This window comes from Enoplosus armatus, chromosome 16 (assembly GCF_043641665.1).
Source record: "Enoplosus armatus isolate fEnoArm2 chromosome 16, fEnoArm2.hap1, whole genome shotgun sequence".
Taxonomy (NCBI): domain Eukaryota; kingdom Metazoa; phylum Chordata; class Actinopteri; order Centrarchiformes; family Enoplosidae; genus Enoplosus; species Enoplosus armatus.
The window spans coordinates 5,125,514-5,146,689 of NC_092195.1; the positions used below are offsets into that span (position 1 = coordinate 5,125,514).

Below are 21,176 nucleotides of genomic sequence, written 5' to 3' on the forward strand. Positions count from 1 at the left end.
AAATGTAGGAAATCAACTGAATATGATGGGAAATATCAAGGAGGTGCTACTCAACAGAGGTCTGTAACAAATAAATAAATGTGTGAATAACACAATCAGCCCAACTGACCACCTGCTGCGTCATCATGATCAGCCCAGAAACCTTGTAAACACAACACCATTCGAATATGTTCTAATGACAGAAAAAATAACAGCACTCTTCTGCAAACATTATGCTAGCTACATCGATCAAAGTATGGATGGAAACCGAACATCAACACTTGGCACTTAAGAACTGAAATGAAACAAACAAAGAAAACATTCCTCAGTAAGTTAATGTACATTGTTGTAAACAACTAAATGCCGACTCTCGGGCATGATAATAGACAATCAGTTTGGTTGGTTGTTTGGCATACCAAGACTGTGTCACTGTGAAATTACATGTACCACGTCCAGTGTTATGTTTTCCCTTTAAGTCTGTAATATTGTGATCCGTTTGCTGGAATGTGTCTGAGGTGACACTTTGAATACTGTACTGAAAGGACCAGAGTGTGAGAAACCTTTAACTTCTACGAATGAAAAGCAGGCAAATCAGCGCTAGAGACAGAAACGCGGCTTTGAGGCTTGATGCTTTTAGATCCCAGGGTTGCAAAGTATGCGGTTTTTGCATCTTAAAAAGACAAACTGCAAGGCACTGTAAAATCTGCAAATAATGGTAACGACCAGTTACCTCGACATCATTAAATCCAGTGAACAATATGGCCTAACAGGGTCTAATTTGGTCCAGAGGGAGAGGAAAGGCGTCTGCAGCAAACAGGTGAACGTTAATACAACATTTTGGCAGTGCCAGGTCGAATCTAGCAGTAGCAATTTTTTTTTTTTTTTTTTTTTAAGGACAAAACTGCATCTGCTTTGTCCACTTACTGATAATCCTGGAGATTTCACTATTCCAGCATTAGGAGAACAAATTGGAATATCAGAAGAACACAGCAAACGTTTATCGGTTCAATATCACTATTTTAGAAGAAATGTACATTGTTATAACTGAACTGAACCATTACAAAAACAAACAATCACCGATTTAAGTTAATGGTGGTAGCAAAACATGAACAGTTTTACATTCATGTATCTCTCACAGGGCTTTCCTTTACAGGTGAGTTTCAGACTTAAATCTCAACTGAAAACACGTCTTCTGTCTTAATATAAACCATCATGAAAAGCCAATTCTTTTAGAAATCAAAAGTCTGGGTGTCAGTTCACTATAGAATACAGCTGTGGGGGGGGTTTATACTGACACCAAAAGAAGACTGACATGAAGCGAAGCATGATGGCTCTTCTGTAGACATTTGGCCAACAAACTGTGTGTTCCTTTCTCCCCCTTCAAACAGATCTCGCTGTCTAATGGCTAAATCCCAAAACTCAACAATAAAAAAAAACTCCTATTGTACACAACCCCCTCAAAATAATAGTTCTCATAATAGAACCAAAAGAAAAAACAGCCAAATACACATATGCATGGAGGGGTTGTGTGCACTGTGTATGTGTGTGTGTCATTGTGTGGTACGTTAGAGTGCAAAAACTGTCAGGGGCTGGCAAACAAAAAAAAAACAAAAACCCAAACCAGAACTGAGAGCTTCACAGAAACAAAGAAAGAGACAAAGTTCTGTCTGACAAAAGTGTTGGTGTCAGAGTCACTTCTTGAGGGGCTGGTAGACTGACGCGTTGGGGTCCAGGGAGGAGGGACTATTGTCCATGAACTTGGAGGAGTAGTGCGGGGCAACAGGGCTGAGGTTGTTGCCGTCCGATGAGTAGGACAGGCTGGGCATCACTGCCATCACCTCCGCTATCTTCTGCTTCAGCTCCGCGATCTCCTGCTCCCTCTGGTGGATCTGGCCTGGGGGAGACGAAGGAAACGGAGACACTCAGATCACAGTGTTGAGAGCAGAGTAGGGGGGACATCTGCTCTGAGGTGCCCTTGCAAATTGAGTCCCTGACAGATCTAGGATCACTCACAAGTTTCCTGTTGTGAAGGGGGGTAAAGAGAGTCCTTCCTACATGTTGGCATAGGGTGGGCAATATGCATAAAATCCTCTATCATGGTATTTATTATTTTATATCCCAATATGGATATTTATCATGATAATACAACATTGACCCTGACAAATCGAACTTCAGTACAAAAATCATAAAAATCCACCACTGTCATAAAGCAGTCCTGATTAGTGATTTGCGATATTGGCTACAATGGGCTAATACACCCACAGATGTTAAAAGGGGTATTTACCAATGTATAAACAGTGCGGTACCTCACCTCGGTATATATTGATATATTATATATTGGCAGTGACACTTATTTAATTTCACAAGCCCAGTATTTCATATTTTTCAGCCACATGCTGCACAGTAAAGTTGGTCTTTTAAAAGCAAATTAGGCTAGTATTAGCTCGACTGCTACACTGCTACACACTGACACTTGACGTGCCACAGCAGGGAACAGGTGGAGCAAATGACATGAATAACAATTGCCATCCCTTTGTGCACGCTGGCTCACTGTCATGGCTCACTGGGACACTTAATGGAGCTGAGCCACCATGAAGGAGATTAACTTCACCTGTATATTGGCTGCTATGACAAGTCAAAATGTCTGCTGTGCAAATAGGCCTATTCCAATTGGGTTACCTCCTCAATATTATGGTCACTGTAGTTACCTGATGCACCATCAGCACTTGACAGCAACATTGGTGAGAGTGGTTTGAATGTGTCGTGTATTACAGCACTAGATTCTAAAACATTCTTCAGCAGCTGTTGTGATATAAACATTATAAGCAAAACACTAAATATACCACACTATTATTATCTATTATTAATATGGAAAAAGTACATAATTTATTATGAGCTGAATTTCCCATTCCCAATATGGTTCAGTATATAACATAAACAGGTGCATACTGTCTACATTTCTGCATTTCACTGTTGTGATTTTATTCACTGTATATTCTGAATATGTGGAGAGGGCTGTGGGAGAAACATGTGAAAATCCGTGGCTGAGATGAGAAGATGCACAGTCAATATTAAAGTTTTACAAGGTAATGTAATATTCATATTCAGCATTTGAATTCCTGACTTGACTTAACCTGTTGGACACAGGTGTCTGTTTTAATACAACAAAATAGTAGACAATTCAAGAAATAGGCAATGGTTCTACCATCATAAAAGGGGTCATTCATTTTTAAAACACTAGTTGGGAGAAATCATGTGATGTTTCTATAACATTTCCACTGCTTTTGTTTTGACATTCAAACACGGTGGGTAAAAGTTCTGAATAGTAATCTCTTGATCTCGTGGGGCTACGGTAGGGAAGAAACCACGGGAAGATGTCAGGAGCAAGCTATCAAATGTTCAGAGACACAAATGGCGGCGCAGTGGTTGGGCCATGGGTTATTGATTCTATTTCCAAAAGCAGAAATAGTTACAGATGGTTAGGGTACAAGGTTAGAAATAGTTATGCTTAGGTATGGTTTGATGTGGTTTAATTCTCCGATACCTCGATAATGATGCTGGCACCAAGCTTAACAACAGCAAACTGTCTTTTATTGCCTTCTCATCATCATAGGAGGATGGAGGATATCCAGCCACGTATCACCAGCATGTCTTGCTAAGTAGTAATCAGTCTTCTTCAAAGACTCTCTCGTCATTTTTCATGTAAGCAAACATTTACACACTATTGATTTAGGGCACTTAAAGACAGATGTAAGGGTCAACTTTCATTTTCTGTCTTTTAGATCATTTATCTCTCGCAAACGATTGAGTTTTGACAAGTGCTCCATTCAAGAGCTCTGCAGCAATAACAGATACTGTAGCATCTAAAATGAAAATAAACAAAACGGTGACTTCCCATCCCTACAGTCAAACAGCTACCTTGTGCTATCTCCAGCTGCCTCTTGGCGTCCCCCAGTGCAGAGAAGAGGTCCAGTTTGATCCTGGTCTCAGCGCTCAGGCTGTTCTCCAGGTGCTGGGTCTTCTCCTGCATGGCCGACAACGCTGACATCAACACCTCTGTGTCCTTCTCGTTCTCTTTGTACTTCCGCAGCTCCTGTGTGCGACAGGGTAGGAAAGAGAATTTGAATTGGAAATTAAATACAGATGGTTACGCTACAATTTATTTATTTTTATCTTGTGTATATTTCTAAACAAAGGTTTTACTGTGCTATTTATGTAAAATTACATCAATTACTCAAACTAAAATGGCATTTTATTAAAGTGATCACACTTGTTGTTGTAAGAGACTCTAGTGCTGCAGCTTGTTAACTGCAGATGAGAGTGTATCAGTGCTATTCCTCCTCACCTGACACTTGCCCTCCAGATCCCTAATCTGCTCCTCTTTCAGTTTCATGTCCATGCTGAGCTTCTTACACTCTGTCTCCAGCTCTCTGATGCGACCACGCAGAGAGTCAGTCGACTCCACTCTGTCGGACAGAAGACAAAAAAAAGCACCCACAGTCAATCGGTGAAAGGAACCAAGACTAATCTTTCACCTCCTGTATTGATATTTACTGATGCAATATGTTCAATTATTTGCTTGTTTATATGGAGGTGAAATTACAAGTTCATTTTGATAACACAAAGGCTAAATGCGCTAATCGAATGAGTACCTGGTGGCAGCAGCTAATGCTACGGCCCTGGCAGCAGTGGCCTCTTCTATCTTCTTCCTCTTCCTCTCCTCAGCCAGCTGTTTCTCAGCTAGGGCACGAGCCTCCTGCTCAGCCTTTAGCCTCTTCTCCAGCTGGGAGATGGTCTGCTTATCCTTCTGCTTGGCCTGGACGGCGCTGTGGAGCCTAAAGTATGGAGAAGAGCATAGTCAAGGTTGCTGGATCATAAGATGAACTCACTATAGAAAAATAAAAAAAACTCTCTCTCAAACTCAAATCCTACAACGTTTGTAAATTATACACCTCAGATTTAAATGGTTTAACCTTCAAGTTTGTTCACTGATAACACACCACAACCATCACACTAGTTTGTGTACCAAGGCTTAGTCAGAAACCTCTGGAGAAGGACACACAGGTTCTGTTGTCACTGATAGAGATAAGGGTCATAGACTTAATACCCTTTAAACCCCCCTATACTTCAAACACGAGGCAGACTAACCCCTTTAAGGCCATCCTAGGACCATACTAGAAATGAGTGCTCTCACACAAGCTATACCTTGGATTTGACATGCAAACCAATTCACACACTCTCATTTGAATCATAACCACTGTGACTATTTCAAATTCGAATGACCTCTATTTGAACCATTGGCCATGAGAAACTGCCAATTTAAGCTGGCATGTCGAGGAAAAATGTAGAGGGCATGTAAATTCTGGTTCGATGCATTTGCAGAGATCATGTTTGTGGCAGACACAAAAATGTGTTTCGTGACTGAGACCCTACAGAGACCACTCCTTACCTAAGCGGCTACCTATGTCAACATACTGCCAAGGACATGACATTTATTGCATAACAACTGAAGTAAGACTGTTGTCAGAGTTTAGGAGAGGACAGTATACTCTGTGAGGATACTACACACTTGTTCTGTAGCAGCTCGTTGTCCTGGCGGAGCTGGCCCAGTTCAGAGCGGAGGCTGCGGTCCTGGCTGCTCAGAGAGGAGAGCTGACTCCGCAGCTCTGACTCCAGCTGCCTGTTGGCCTGGAGATCTGCCTTCAGACGCTTCACATCCTGCTCCAGCCTTTCAGAGAAGAAGAAGAGGATCATCAAAAGGAGGCCACAGCAAACCGCAACGACAATTAGCATAGGTGTATTGGCTTGTATCCTTCAATCAAGGGTAACAGTGAAACGGAAAGCAAGATAAGACACAATTAAACTGATGGTGGGTGTTTGTCAATGGTCAGCAACAAGACGGTCCAGATAAAAGAAGAATGGCTATTTGAAACAGTACAACAGTGCGTGTCTTACCGTACGAGAGCGTCCGGTTTACCCAGCTGGTTGTTGGGGATGCAGTTCTCCACTGGATCCTTCTGGCCCTTCCCTGCCCCCTTCTGCTTCTTCTCATTCTTACTGGTTGAGGAACCTGGCGGCACGCTGCCATTTGAAGAGCTGTGGTTCCGTGGAGACGAGTTGGAGATGTTGCCCCCACCTCCGCTGGCATTTTTGTAGTTCTTCCCCGCTGCCCCCATTTCCTCTTTAGAAGCAGAGTGTGTGTTGGTGTCAGCGTGTGTGTTTTCTCCTGCCAGGTCGTTATTCAGTCTCTTTGCCCCGACGTAGTTCTCTATATACTCTGTCTCCTGTAGTTTGGAGTCCAGTGCGTGTATAATACTGTTGTTATTGATTCCAATTGTGTTTTGTTTTTTGCCCTCACGCTCTTTTGCAGTACTGTCCTTCCCTTTTTCACGGTACTCCAGTTCTGGTAACGGGACTGGGGTGCTTTTCTTTCCAGGAGGTGCTCCGTTCTGGGATATTACTGAGGGTTCTACCTCTGAGATCCCTTTAGCCAAAGCAGCTGGAAGAGAGCAATGTAGGCAGCGTTAGAAGACGTACAAAAACATACTGGACAGAATGAACTAAAAGCAAACTGGAAACATATTTGACCATATGCACAAACTCAATGACGGCCTTTGTGACACACACCCTCGTGCCAGCAGTCTGTTACAGGAATATTTTCCTGCTTTCTAATTAACTACAAAATAGAAAACCTATTGGGATGATGATCTCTGATGCATTTGCCCATTTGGTTCAGGTTGTTTCGGCTGGTGAGAAAGCTGGCAGTTGAACTCTAGCGTGGACAAAACATCCAGGCTGAGACCGCTTGAAAAGGTAGCTCTAAGTCTGGATCCATGTTTGTCAGTTGTTTGAAAACAAACCAGACCAACCACAGGATAATGCAAAAGTAGAAGCATGAATTCAAAACATAAATCACTATCAAATGTAATGCAGTGAAAGTCGTCACTGTTTATGACATTTGAGGTTCAGTTGCGGGCCACACTATTAATGCTCATAATTAATTCTTCATGAGCTGAAAGGACGTGTTTATTACTGAGGTTGTAGTCAGTGGTGGTGTTGTACTGGACTGCACGACATGTTTCAGATATTCTTCTCCCCTCATGTTTGTAAATAGGGAGGGCAAACTACAACCTCACTAATAAACATATAAATGAATACCTCTCTGACAGTGTCAATCAAAACATTTGCATCTTTGTAAAGGTAGAATTTATGGCTGAGCTGTTGTATTGGATTGGATTAGATCTTCCTACTGTTTCACTGAATTGGTTAATTAACCCAGTAAATTTCATGCATGTTACTGCACCTGGAAATATTCATATCCCATAATACTGACAGTGGACACCCCTGTCATCCTTGTTCCCTGCATCCCCATTTTTGCTTGTTCAGTCTATTGTGTTTTACTTTGTTAGTAAGTATTGTAATAAGCTTTGTATTTCACGTGTGTGAGTGTCTCACCCTCCTCTGCCTCCCTCTCCTGTCTCTGCAACATCTGTTGCTCTGGCGGTAAAGCCTGCTGTAGAAGCTGCATGTAGAATTCATTCTCCTTCTGCACTTCCTTCTGTTTCCTCAGTCGCATCTTGTAGCTGACGTAGCTCTTAAAGCCGAAGCCCAGAGTTACCACCGGATAGCCGATACTGGGAGGTGAGGAGAAACACAGAGTCAACTTTTAATAAAAGTATACCCTTACATGATTTATATGTTTTTTTGCTATATAGCATGGGCATCACAAAAAAAATAAATTATATTTTATCATATTATAGGGAATTGGAAACTATGACGTTTACCAGTGAGCAGCAAATGGTCGACACAGGTCTACGTGAAAGTTCTTCAGATCTTTGAACCGTATGGCTGCTTCGATGTACACAAACAGGATCCACAGCGATACAGTGGGTAGACAGACTCCTCGCTCTGCGTGAAAGTAAGAGATGAGAAAAAACAATAAAAATAAATCAGCACTCTTGGGTCTAGCACTGAAGGAAATTGGCAGCTATGAATTTCTTGTGCACCAAGTCTTTGAGGTGAAAGTGGCTGTTTGGCCAACAGAGATAAAAAAAAAAAGAGCCCACAGAAAACTCGGACTAACCTGTGTGCCAGACATACTGGACCCATACGTAGGTGCTGGCAGCGAAAAACAGCCACTGAACGGGGATGAAGAGGAGGCAGATGATGTCTGACGTAAACGCCACACATACGAAGAAGACAGAGAACGCCTTGGTGTAGGAGAAAGACACAGACAATTAAATATGCCATAACAACTGTGCAGAAATACAATAGTTTCTGTGTGGAAAACATGTACATACAAATATACACTAATATAGAGGCATGTGGGCACCATCACACTTACATGCGTACTGTAAAACACACTCCTAAACCTCGTCTTGCTGCTTCCCTCATCCACCACTACCATGTTTAACAAGTATGATGCAGCCTGATTTGAGTGTTGCTGCACCCATGTACAGTACATGGGTTATCCCCACAGTATATTTGCCATGTGGATTGAAGATGCATAACATTTAATCTTTCTTGTTTATCTAACCACATGTTCTCTAGACCACCTCTGGCTTAAGTAATAACATGCAAGTTAATAGGAGGTCAGGGTCATACAAACAAGCTCTTACCAGTCCCTGATATCTGAAGGAGTCATAGACACTTCGAATGAAAAGCCAGAAGGGCCACAGGTACTCAAACCTGAACTCCAGCACAAAGTCGGCCAGCAGAACTAACACCCACACCACCAGGAACTTCAGGTACAGGAACGTACTGCGGGAGAAGACAAGGTAAAGAAATAAGAGACACAGAGGGGGTACTATTCAAGGCTCTACCATGGATTTAGATGGTATCGTGACAAGCATTTGGACATCAGGTTTATACAACAGTCTAGTGTTTATAAGGATGACATCTCCAGTGTGATTACAGACGCTGTTACCTCAACATCCTGCTAGATTTGAGGACAGATAAATGCCAACTGAGCAGTGAGGATGACTACCGATCTAGATATTCCCAACAAGTCCAATAATGTGTTTCTATTATTAAAAAAAACTGAAAGAGATAACAATGGTAGAGAGACATCCAAGTAGGTGAGAGAGAAGGGTGGAGAGAGATAGGTAGAGAGCTAGTATGTATACACTGACATGTCTGGACATGTTAGTTAAAGGTTTCCCTTCTCTGGCTTGCCATCAGTCAATCTATAGGAAAAGACATGCTATTTAGATATTACATGTCCTTAAATAATATGTGCGCTTTACATGTTTTACTTTGGTGGTTATTGTTCATTGGCGTATTCCTGATGTAACGTTAGACCTCTGCCAGACAAAGCACAGGTGAGACCCCCGCCGGCGGCGTCACCCTGCACTTCAAAACGAGCGCCTCTGACATAGCTGCTGACATGTCAAGCTAGAGCATGATTATTATCCTCACAAGTACAGGTTATCTTTGTTTAGGCTGAAAAGATTTCCATTGAGCGGGATGTGTTACAATACATGCTCAAAGCCCAGAGAGCCTCTCGGCCACCTTTCATTTTTAATTCAGACAGAATTTGAATTGAACTAATACAGCGTTACCCAGCCAGGGGCAAATCATCAACGAAATGACACACGAGTAACGTTAACGTTAGGCCTATAATTTTCGCGGGCATGTTAATTTAGCTCTTTCTGTAGCTAAAAAACCAAAGCATGCTTAGATATGAATGTAGCGGAGGTTGGCAGCCGTATCTTGACATATGCACAGAGGCGCCATTGTTATACAATAACGTTCCTCCAGCCCCTTTTAGTACCTGCTATATATACCCTCGGTGATTCGGTTCCGTTTTAACGGCCGTCGGAGTTTGCTGCAGTCCGCATTGCGCCGCTTCATCCTCCCCCTGTTGATTCACTTGTGTTATCGGTCTGGTAACTGGAACTGGAAATGTCATTCGCTCATCCTAATATTCACACTTCTTCAATTATCCACCATTGTTGTTGTTTTATGCACATGAAACAAAGAAATAAATAAAAACAGTCCGCGGAAGGCCCTCCCCTTTTCACGACACGCTGCGTCCCCTTGCTAACGTTTGACGTCATGCCGCCATCGGAGGCGTAGGAAACATGGCTGCTCCCTACGAGTGGAGACGTTTCTCTCAATTTTAAATATTTAATATTCACTGCTGAACGGTAAGTGTGATAATAAGGGGTTGTAGTGATATTATTTTACTTTGTTCGCTGCAGTTTGTTATGTAAACGCTACGGGTACGTAGAATAAACCTATATACGCATGACGTTGCATGGTAAAACTTCTCCATGCTGACTTAACCACGTTTGTTTGGCATTCTTGGTCAGGCATTTAACCACAGTTTTGCTCCCTCGGCAGAAATGTATTTTGTCTCAAGTTTATTCAGCTGCGAAATCACATTATAACATTTCATATAGTTTCGATAAAGCAGTCCGTGGTGTTGAACGAATGTATTTTGGGTTTTTTTAGATGGAAATATGCGGCAGGACCCACGTCTGCACTGATGCAAATCAATGAAAGACATAAGAGACTTTCTGATCTCCTGCTAAGAATGAAAAGACAACAGTATGAATCTAAGTTTGACCAATATGTCGTAATGTTTTGGCTTTTTTGCTGTTGTTTTTTTATTATTTTATGTTAAATAAAGTTGTTGCCAGTGAGAACTAGTGAGTTACAGTCAGTTACCAACCTAAGATGGGTTGATGTTTCAACAGATGATGTACTCTATGGACAAGGTAGAGAAAATGGTGCCATCTGCTGAGGAAAAAGAGAAGGAGGAGGAAGATTTTGAGGAAGACGGAGCAAAAGAGGAAGAAGGAAAAGATGATTCCGGAGCTGAGGAAGATGGAGATGATGAAGAACAGGAAGGTAGGGGTGATAAGGAAAAGGAAGGAGAAACGATGCCACAGGCCGTGGATAAAATTGAGAAAAATATTCCATTGCCTGTTAAACCCAAAGAGAAAAAGCAGGCTGAGGGCCTGAACCTCAACAATGAGGTGGTGAAGATGAGGAAGGAGGTGAAGAGGGTGAGGGCGTTGATCACCAGGAAGCTGACACGACAGATTGGCGGCCTGAAGAAGAAGAAAGGGACTGAGGTGGAAATTGAGAGGAATCAGAGGAGAGCTGCCAGACTGCTGGAGGAGATCCACGCCATGAAGGGCCTCTTACCAGACCTGGTAGGTTTTGAAATATCTTCTGTGAAATCGTTATTTTTGGAATACATTATTCCTCAATATTTTAGTACTAATTCAAATGACTGAAAAAGTTACTCAGATTGATGATGCTTTTTCAAAATGGTGAAATGTCTAATTGGATCAACTATTTCCCCTGTTGCCAGGTGACCAAGACAGCCTTGCAGAAGAATCTCAACTTTGAAAAGGAGTGTAAAAACCCGAAGTCTGTTATTTCCGACCGGGCCATAGCGCGCATCGCCACCCACCCTCAGTTCAGAAAGAAGATTGAGGACATCAAAGCTGCTGTGAAAGCCTTTAAAGACGAGCGGATGAAGGGTGGAAAGAAGGGAGGGAATGAAAAAGTGCAAAATAAAGCTGTAAAGATGTCTCCACAGTCACCAGACAAAAAGAGAGAAAGACAGAGTGAGAAAGAAGAGGAGGACATTACAGTGGAGCAAAAGGAAATCACAGACAATGAGGAAGGAGATGGTATCCTTAAAGACACTAAAGATGCAACTGTTGCTAAACCTGAAAAGGAACCAGGTGAAGCAGCTTGTTCAGCTGATACTGCTGATGGTCAAAGGAAAGAAATGCCAGAGCCTAGGAATGTAAGACCAGCATTAATAAAAAGTAGTGAAATAGGGGACCTTCTGAAAAATAAACCTCAAAATAAAGATGCAGAAAAGAAACCAGATCTTAAGTCTGCACTTGAAGTGTTGGAGAGAAAGGAAGATGAGGAAGAGAGTGATTTGGAGCCATCAGATGATGAAGAGAAAGAGTACTTTGATGACAGCACAGAGGAACGTTTCCACAAGCAGTCCTCCCAGTCTGAGGAGAGTGACGATGACGACTTCTTTGTTGGAAAAGTGAGCAAGTACAAGAAGAAGAAACAGAAAAGTGTAGAAGGGGAGAGGGTTGGGAAGGGGCATGAAGTGAAAGCGGACCCGACAGACTTGGTCCAGAGTAGACTTGATGAGCTTGAGTCCAGGTTGAAGTCTAAAGCGACCTCGCTTCAGTCTGTTTTTTGTTCTTCCCTCTCTGCATCTAAGCCTGGTGGGGGCAGAGGTGCAGGCAGAGGGAGAGGTGGGGATACATTTAGGGGACAAGGGAAACCAAAGGGTGGCAGTGGTCTAAATAGAGATTTCAGTAAACAATCCAAGTTCCAAAATCAGGAGAGAGGAGCAGAAAGAAAATCAGGGCCCAAGTACAGCAAGCCCCGCCCTGAGCGCAGCCATCCTGATTCGTCGGAGAAGGGCTTCCCATCTGCCAGCAGAGGGAGGGGGCGAGGCAGAGGTGATGCTTTTAGGCCAAACGATCGTAGAGGTGGATGTGCCTTTTCCCATCAGGCACCACAGCAGGCACTGCATCCATCCTGGGAGGCCAGTAAGAAAAGGAAGGAGCAGCAAGGGCAAATCCTGGCCTTCCAGGGGAAGAAGATCAAGTTTGACGATGATGACTGAAACTATCTTTCTGTTTGTTTGTTAATGCTGAATACATACCTTTGGTTGAGTGTCTTAAATGCCATATTTGGGTGATTTTTGTTAGGTTGTCACTTTTTCTGTGCTCAATACCAGAAGTGGTGATCTCAGTATAGTTCAGTGACTGTGTTTCTACATCCTTCTATCTGGCAAAAGACAACAATGAGATTTTTGTATAAAACATCAGACAATATGTTCTTCAAATATTTTTATTCCTAAATATGATTTAATTCTAAACTGTGAAATGCATCATCTGAAGCATGTAATTTTTCATAGTTTTTTCAACAGTTTTTACAGTTTGAGGAACATGTCATTGCAAGAATGCCAGTTCTGTGAGAAATGTAAAGTGGGGGATTTGGGAAGTGATTTTGTTAATGTATTAACCTGTACACATGTTCTGTGCTTTGTCTAAAATGGTAATTAGGGACCAGCTATTGTATAGTACACATTATCTGAAACTGATGTATGATACACATACAGCAGGACCTTAAACCAAGACGTTTTGCAGTTTTTGTTACTTGTCCCTCACCAATATGTTTAAACAATATAAAGTTAATCTTATAGTTTTAATACTGTCTTATCTTTATTCCAAGAAAACTTAATTAAATGCATTGTAAAATGTTAATTCAACCATAAAAACACATACAGTAACATTACTATGTATTTACCTACTTAGAAATCTACTTTGTTGCAGGGCTCTGCAGCCATTGGTCGGCTACAGCTGCGTCAGACGTTCACGGCGCTGCGTACACAATGATGGCCAATAGTAATTCACATGCAAATTGGGTTTAAAACGGTCCCGGGGAATCTGAGTTTCGCGCGTAGAATACCCTCTGGTTCAGTATCAGCAGGAACTGTCGCCTAAAACCATTTATATGAGTTATTAATGGATATGGTTTACTAAGATAGAGATGGATACGGCCGTTGTATGTTGTACAAGCGGTAGAAAGGATACGTTGGCAGAGTGGCAGCAGTCAATACGGGACAAGATGATGAGAGGGCTTGCCTCGGTCTCGGAGGGATCTGGTGATAGTAACGCGGGGTGTTCCGAGAATAGCTCGACTGCAACGTTACGGACCATCAGCCCTTCGTCGTCCTGGCTGGGCAGGACCGTCAAAGGGAGAGTCCAAGCCGACTGACGGTCTCGTTTACGCTAACGTTACACCCCCCCGGACCCTCAACAACCGGGGCAGGGCAGAAGTCTAAACTCGAACGAGTTCAGGTACGTAAAGCTAAATTAACCAGATGCAACATTTGCTAGCCAGACAGGACATGGAAATGCCGATATGCCAGGTGGTCGCTGGATAAAATCCCATAACGCATTAACTGTTCATAATGGGTCACTGTTTATTTACACACAACATTGCCCATTTCATCTGGATTCTAACAGTTAATGTAACGTTAATCAATGCATACGTAAACACATCTGGACCCTCTCGATAGGTTCATTCTCTTGTATTCTTGGTAACATTTATATAGCAATCGTTACTGGTGTGGTTGGTCAAATTAGCGTCCCGGTCACATACGAGAGGACAATGCGTTTTCTCGGTGACTTTTAACAATTTATATAACCCGAAATACAACTTTAGTTAGCTGCGTCAAGCACGCAAAGGTTACCGTGGTTGTTAACGGAAGCACTAAATGTGTCATTCAAAGTAAAATGACAGGGAACAAAAGAGCTGCTGCTTTTATTTTAACGAAGCTTAATGCAGTAGTAGGTAGGTAAGTTAATAATAGCCATCTTTTAATAGTGGGGTTGACGCATAGCAAAAGGTTTACATTAATTGTGTGAAATGCAGCCACTAATGAAAGCTTGACATTTAATGTAGAAGGTGTTCTTGTAGGGAGAATGTCTTACAGTTGTACTTTGGGCTAGTGAAGATCAACAGTGTGCTTCTTTAAAATAAAACAAAAACACTAGCAGTGTCAGTTTGCTACTACCTGGAGTTAAGTCAGAAAAAAAGTCTGTATTAATGTTCATTGACACTTATTGAATTTTCCATTTTTTGGGGGTGGGGGTGGGGGTTTCTTATTTGTGACTTGTGAAATTGGGCTGTATAAGTAAAATTGACTTGTCTTGCCTTTATTTTGAAGGTGAAAATGTGAGGCTTCGGCCACATTTGTGTATTTCCGGTAACTTCACAGTTGTTTTACCTTGGGTTGAGGCATCACACCGCGCCTTGTCGGAACAGACTTTTGCAGACTTTGTGTCTTCGAGTATCGCATACGCCGACAGTGCTCTTTAACAAACGAGTCTCTGTGGGAATATATTGGTAAGAAGGTAACTGCAAGCTAACGTGTTCATTATTGCCAGAAGCAAACTACAGTGTAGGCCTTGGGTGAGCATGGGAGGGGGATGGGGAGATGTTGCTCCAACTAGCTAAACACACTGGGGAGGGAAGCTAGCCTCTGTCCCAACCTCCAGGACATGACAATCCTCAACAACGATCAATAACCAGCTCCAGAGGACAATATGGACTTAATATTTAACGTAGAGACACATTCATTGCTTCTAATTACATGCAGCTTAAGTCACAAGTGAATACAATGGATTCATGATAAGTGTATACTGTACTATTGGCCAAAATGGCTACCCTGTGGGCCACAGGATTCAGTGAGATAATTGCAAACTAAAAGCCCAATTTGCATGATATTGTAAAACCATGCAGTTTAGATGTACATGCTTCTTTCTTTCACTCAGGCAAAGAGAAGGCTGGAGCTGGAAACTGCTGACCCCCAGGACCTTCAGGATGGTGGCAGGACCGCCAAAGCCAAGAAGGCAGTGGCCTCTCTGTCCAACACTGGAAAAAAGAGTAAGCCTTTGTACTGTAATGACTTGTAAGGGTTTTCAATAGTGCTGGGCAAGAGAAGTGGTAGACACCAGTCTGCTTCTACAGTTTTTGGTGTCAAACCAAGATGTAACCAGTTCACATATTTTGTTCAAACGGCAAATAAGCACATAGTCCAGTTAGTGAGTTTAATGGCCCGGTGAGCTGGTCAAAAGCAGTTCCCTTGAATCTTTATATCCATGGTTGTTTTTGAAGTGCTTGTAGTCTGTGATTCTGCCATTCATATTCATAACTTTTAAGTCTATGCTCCAAACTCTTTGCTGCTCAACGTCACTTCCACCACCGACTCCTGGACTGGACTCCAAACTACACCATATTCTATCCAATTTAAGATGAAATTAGGGAACTTATGATGACAGATACTGTCTAATGTCATATGGCACTGAAACCGAGATCATTTGTAGTACGTTCGATCGTATCATAGTCTAAGGTGGTGCATGTCACCCTCTCCACCCACACCATGTTCTGCTCAGTGGCAACAGAAGAAGGGCTGAAAGTTTTGAAGAGTTATAATATAAATAAGCACACTACAATATAACATGTCAGAACAGATATAGGAATCATTAAAGAATCTTTAAGTAAATCATTTTTTCAAATCAAATTTCAATCCCTCAACCATTTTTCCAGCTCCCGCCCCCAGTCCCATAATGCACAAGACCGTCCTTGAGAAGACGCGCTTTGACACCTCCCTCGGTTTCTTGACGCAGAGGTTTGCGGACCTACTGAGCCGCTCCGCTGATGGGGTGTTGGACCTAAACGTAGTAGCCCAGCAACTCAATGCCCCTAAAAGACGTGTCTATGATGTCACTAATGTCCTGGAAGGGATCCAGCTCATCAAGAAGAAGTCTAAAAACTACATCGAGTGGTCGTAAGTATGAGTGGATGTAGCAGATAGTGTGTGCGTTTCGGAAAGGAGCTTATATGCTATGTGCACATTATGGCTGCTTTATCTTTGTTAGTATGTTTTGAGAATGATTTGATATTTAACAAACAAACGTAACACATTAAGATCAATCTATACATAGTGACATATATATATATATATCCTGTAAATCCTGTTTTGCTGCTCGGATGTGTGTGCGTGCACAGGGGCAGGCAGGTGAACATGCAAATGGATCAAGAGCTGAAGGCTCTCATTGAGGAGGAGAGGAAGCTGGATGAGTTGATCCAAAGCTGCACGCGGCAGGTTCACCAGATGTGTGAGAACGGTCACAGCCAGAGATATCCTTTTTGGTTGTGATTTCAGCTTCATTTTTTATTGAATTATGGGAAAATAATTATTGATGATGGGTCTAAAGGCCAATCCAAACCAACAGTGTTTTTGTTTTAGTAAATGATCTCACTTATATAGCACTTTTAAACCTTCATGGTTCCCAAAGTGCTTCACAGCTAAGTCTCACTCACACATTCACACACCGATGGCGACCGAGCTGCCATGCAAGGTGCTGGCCTCCATCGGGAGCAACTTAAGGTTCAGTGTCTTGCTCAAGGACACGCCAACATGGCGGGGGGAGCCGGGGTTCTAACCCCCAACCCGCTCTACCCTGCTCTACCTCCCGTGCAACAGTGCTAACCACTGCACAACCATGCCGCCGAGCTGTGTGGATGGAAGGATGTGTCGCCTAGGTTGATCATTTTCCTTAACGTTGAGGATCACGTTTGCCTATTTGACTTACGAGGACGTCCAAAGGATTCCCAGCTTGAAAGAACAGACTGTGATCGTGATCAAAGCCCCTGCAGAGACAAAACTGGAAGTGCCACACCCAGAAGAGGTATATCTTTCAACATAAGTTAATTACATCTTTTTTTGAAATGAAACCCTAGTCAAACAACACAGGGTGGTTAGTTGCTTTGATTTTCCTGGTGCAGCATTAGCTAAAATTGAAATACTTTTCTTGCGACATCTTCTCAAACACTGTTTTCTTTAAGTGTCTGCTGTCAGCTCGTATTCAGAGACCGTTTCATAACAGCACCTTGTCTTCTTCCCCGGTCCTCAGAGCCTTCAGGTCCACCTCAGCAGCACACAGGGGCCCATTGAGGTGTTCCTCTGCTCTGATGACCCCATCCCTATGGAAGCCACAGACGGCTCTGTGGCCAGTGGTGCCAATGGCAGCAACTTAAACTTGTCCACCAATGGGAACGGCTCCGCCCCCCTCTCGCCTTACTCATCCTTTGTCCAGGTGTCTTCCAAAGGTGAGTCTTGCACTTAAGGATCCCATGGTGCTCTTATAAATTGGTACTTTGTTGCCACAGAGAAGGAGGCAACTACCCGTGGGCTTTTCCCCATACAGGAACCCTGTAAGATTTGCTCTGACTCTTCTTTTAGGTTGTTGGCTCCATTTGCATTTGCTTTTTGCATTTTCATTTCATTTTTTTCTTCCCCCATGTCTTCTTATCCACACTCCCATTATCTTTCCAGACAATGCTATCTGTACTTCTGGAATCAATAGTATCATCAACCCGCTGTCCGAGTCGAGACAACACTCATCACCAGCTACCATCTCCCCCGTGCCCACCTCCCTCCAACCCTCTGAAGATCAACAGAGCTTCGTCACCCTCACTCCACCTCTGGCCTTCTCTCTTGATGGACAGGAGTACCTCCTGAGCCTGGCTGAGGATGAGGGCATCACTGACCACTTTTCCTCTGTTGACCTGGACCAGTTGCCCCTGGATATGTCCCTGGATATGCCCCTCTGAACAGCCATTTTGGAAATGCAATAATTTTGGAGGCAGTGGCCATCATCCCACAAACAGGATATCAAGCGGATGCAATAAAAGAACAAAGTGCTGATTTGAATGTGAGTTTTTTTATATTTACATTTGTCTATCCTGGACGATGTGACTGGGACTTTCTGACACTCTGGTATGTGGAGGAGGATACCCAAAGCATCACATTGGAGTGGTCTTGGAATAGCCATGTATTTTGAAAGACCAAGTGAGATCTTTTTATGGCTTCCTTGTTGTCTTTAGGACTTGGACTGACATGCATGTTGTTAGACAAAACACGTTTGTTTCAGACCTTTAATCTGTTACATGTCCTACTGTGTGTCCTTGTCTGAAGTCCGAGCTTTGCCGTCTCTACACAGGGCGTTTTCTTGCCCATTAATGTCACGACATTCTGTAGTGATGGTCTGGAAAGATGTCACGGAGGACAATTTGTATCGACATGGCAAAGGAGCCTTCACAACAAAGCTCGATGATTTGGGCACCCATTTAACATTAAGAGGTGTCGATTAAAAGCATTAAAAATGCAAAGAACCCACATGTCTGTCTTGTGTTGGCTCTGCTATAAGGAATGCACCGATCCAACTGTTTCTCACCCGATGCCGACTCCAAACCTAAACTCTGGGTATCTGCTTATACTGAGTACCGATCTTAATCCAGTGCTGTCTTTTTTTCCCACATATAAACTCTGTATACCTCACTGGGTGGAATTCCCTGGACTCTGTTTTATATAAGGTAACATGAGGCCAGGGATTGCTGTGACACTAAAAACTGAGTTGGCGGCCCAGAATGCTTGAACGAATGAATGACTGAATGAACTGACATTGGATTCTCTGAATTTTAGAATCACATTGACAATGTGATCATAAGATAAGATCCATTTATTAAGGTCAGTATTGGGCTAATACCGATCCCAGCGTATCGTCTCTGTCTGGATCTGGTTTTGGCTTCATAGTTTCCTCAGGACTCCTTCCTCAGGATTACTACAAGGGCAGTTTTATATATTCAGAGTTGATTCGCACAAAGCTTTGATGGAGTTTCCCAAAGTTTGACATTTAACCGTTGATCAAGTCCCATGTTACCCGTTTAAGCTACCTACCATCTAGGCTAGTAACTTGTGCAGGTTATGTAACGCAGCCTTTATTCACCCTCATAGCTGTTCAGGGACATGGACTTGTCTACTGACAACACACCGAAATACTGAAAGCATTGTTTTTTCTTTGCATTGAGAAACCTTTAGATTTTCTATACAAAAACATGTCCTTGAAAATAGAGAAATTTAAGGTGTGACACATAAATGTGAACAGGTGTTTACCATCAAACTGAAAACTGAAGAAAAAACAGAAGACTGAGCACTGAAAAGTCAGTGTTTAGAAAACTGTAAACTACTGTGGAAAATAAGCTGTTGTCTTTAAATTAATAGCAGTGACAACTTTGTTTCTCTCATACTTCTCAAATCCAAATGTGGACAGTGTCAGACCTGAAAGACAGCCTAACAGTTAAGGATGTCCGCCACTTTAGCTCTTCCGAGCAATTAAAATCCACCACAAGGACCTGAACAGCTAACAACTGTTGAAATCTGAGCTATTTTAAGAATGGCTTCATCTATTCCAGTATGGTCCTATTTAGCCACAGACCAGGGTAGTCTGGTCAGTTCAGACATTTTACAGCTTGAGATTCAGAATGCCATTTAGAGACAAAGGTTATAAACGTTCATAAACGCTGCAGTTCTGGACTTTGACCTGTTTGTGGTCGGAGGATTTGGGAGTAACGTCGCTGTAAAAATGAAAACGGCATTCATAAAAGTGGGACGCTAAGGTCTAATCTAGATTTGTGATGGTGTTTTTTTTTTTTCTTTATTTTTGAAATCTCCTGTTCAGTGCTTGATGTCATGCCTTTTCCTATTTTATTCAGTTACCTCTCAGATTCTTCCTTACTTGACAAACCACTTGGTGTAACAAACACCAAGTTTGTGCCTTATGCACCTTTTTTGTACCCAGAAGACCTTGAGGGCTACATGGCTTTTATGCAGCTCATATTCTCAGTGCTGGTGAAAGTAAATACTGTATCAAACTGTAATAAATGGAGGCGTGCCTGGTTACATGAGCTCATACTGTACCTGTTCCCACTTAGTAGTGCTTTGATCATTGTTGTCACTGTTACTGTGAAATGCATTCCAAAGCAAATCATTCATTTTTTTAACAATTACCCATAAAGGAATTCATATTAAGCTTATATATTAAGCTTTTTAAAATAATGAATAGTTTTTTTTGCAATTTGCATCTTTTAATGGCAATTGTGAATTGAATTCCTCAAACGACTGGTCCATTTCTGTTGTCTGAGTGGTGTAAGGTGTTGCAGTTGCAGTGCAAGCCTTGATCTGTATATTTCTTCTCTTAATATTCTCTTCCCTTAAAGCTAGATTTTCCACGACTCTTGCTTTGTAGTTTGAATGTAGTATAGTCTTCATCTCTTTGAAGTACAGACATTACATTTGTGTTCTTCAGTCCATTTCTTAAGGTCACAGTTCACTTGAGATGTGAAGATGACAGATTGAGATTTGAAAAGAATGAATAAAATATGAGTTTGGTAACAAGGATTATCTTTTCACTGGCTGTGATTGGCTGAGTGAGAAGGTTGTGGCTTTGCTTTGCTTTGCTTTGCTTTGCTTTGCTTTGCTTGTTAATAGGAGTTTACTTGCTCAAATGTTTTTACATTATACACTGAATAGGCAATTTATATTATATTAATTTGATTATTTGAACATTTTTTGTAATTGGTTAATTTTGTGCGATTAATTTACTTATTTCAGTAGTCACATTCATCGGCCATCGAACACTATTGTCATTACGAAGATGCTGCAAGTCAGTTAGAATAATAAAAACAGTATTCAGTTAAATAAGTGATATCTCGGGTCACCATCAAATGAGGTTTTGGTGATTATGGTGACTGTTTATACATGTAGGAAAATAGTTTTTCATGGTCTC

At 42.1% G+C, this 21,176-nt stretch overlaps 3 protein-coding genes across 5 annotated transcripts; 2 read left to right on the plus strand and 1 right to left on the minus strand.

The window, feature by feature from the left end:
- Positions 1 to 1,670: 1,670 nt before the first annotated feature.
- Positions 1,671 to 9,831, minus strand: maco1a (macoilin 1a). 2 transcript variants are annotated; one of them, XM_070921747.1, is made up of 11 exons: positions 9,752 to 9,831; positions 8,598 to 8,739; positions 8,063 to 8,189; positions 7,764 to 7,887; positions 7,435 to 7,613; positions 5,935 to 6,478; positions 5,549 to 5,707; positions 4,632 to 4,814; positions 4,325 to 4,445; positions 3,898 to 4,072; positions 1,671 to 1,873 (listed from the first exon to the last, which is right to left on the minus strand). In XM_070921747.1, exons 1-11 carry the CDS (start codon positions 9,829 to 9,831, stop codon positions 1,671 to 1,673), a joined length of 2,037 nt encoding a protein of 678 aa, XP_070777848.1. The 2 variants fall into 2 exon arrangements, with proteins under 2 accessions (XP_070777848.1, XP_070777849.1); XM_070921748.1 differs by lacking the exons at positions 5,935 to 6,478; positions 7,435 to 7,613.
- A 213-nt stretch (positions 9,832 to 10,044) lies between these two features.
- srfbp1 (serum response factor binding protein 1) lies at positions 10,045 to 13,177 on the plus strand. 2 transcript variants are annotated; one of them, XM_070922233.1, is made up of 3 exons: positions 10,045 to 10,127; positions 10,680 to 11,141; positions 11,303 to 13,177. In XM_070922233.1, exons 2-3 carry the CDS (start codon positions 10,680 to 10,682, stop codon positions 12,596 to 12,598), a joined length of 1,758 nt encoding a protein of 585 aa, XP_070778334.1. In that variant the 5' UTR covers positions 10,045 to 10,127; the 3' UTR covers positions 12,599 to 13,177. The 2 variants fall into 2 exon arrangements, with proteins under 2 accessions (XP_070778334.1, XP_070778335.1); XM_070922234.1 differs by lacking the exon at positions 10,045 to 10,127 and adding an exon at positions 10,454 to 10,530.
- Positions 13,178 to 15,296: 2,119 nt separating this feature from the next.
- e2f3 (E2F transcription factor 3) lies at positions 15,297 to 18,224 on the plus strand. Its single transcript, XM_070922119.1, has 6 exons — positions 15,297 to 15,429; positions 16,093 to 16,333; positions 16,555 to 16,686; positions 17,123 to 17,237; positions 17,463 to 17,658; positions 17,885 to 18,224. The coding sequence occupies exons 1-6, from the start codon at positions 15,297 to 15,299 to the stop codon at positions 18,160 to 18,162; spliced, it is 1,095 nt and encodes a 364-aa protein (XP_070778220.1). The 3' UTR covers positions 18,163 to 18,224.
- Positions 18,225 to 21,176: the final 2,952 nt, after the last annotated feature.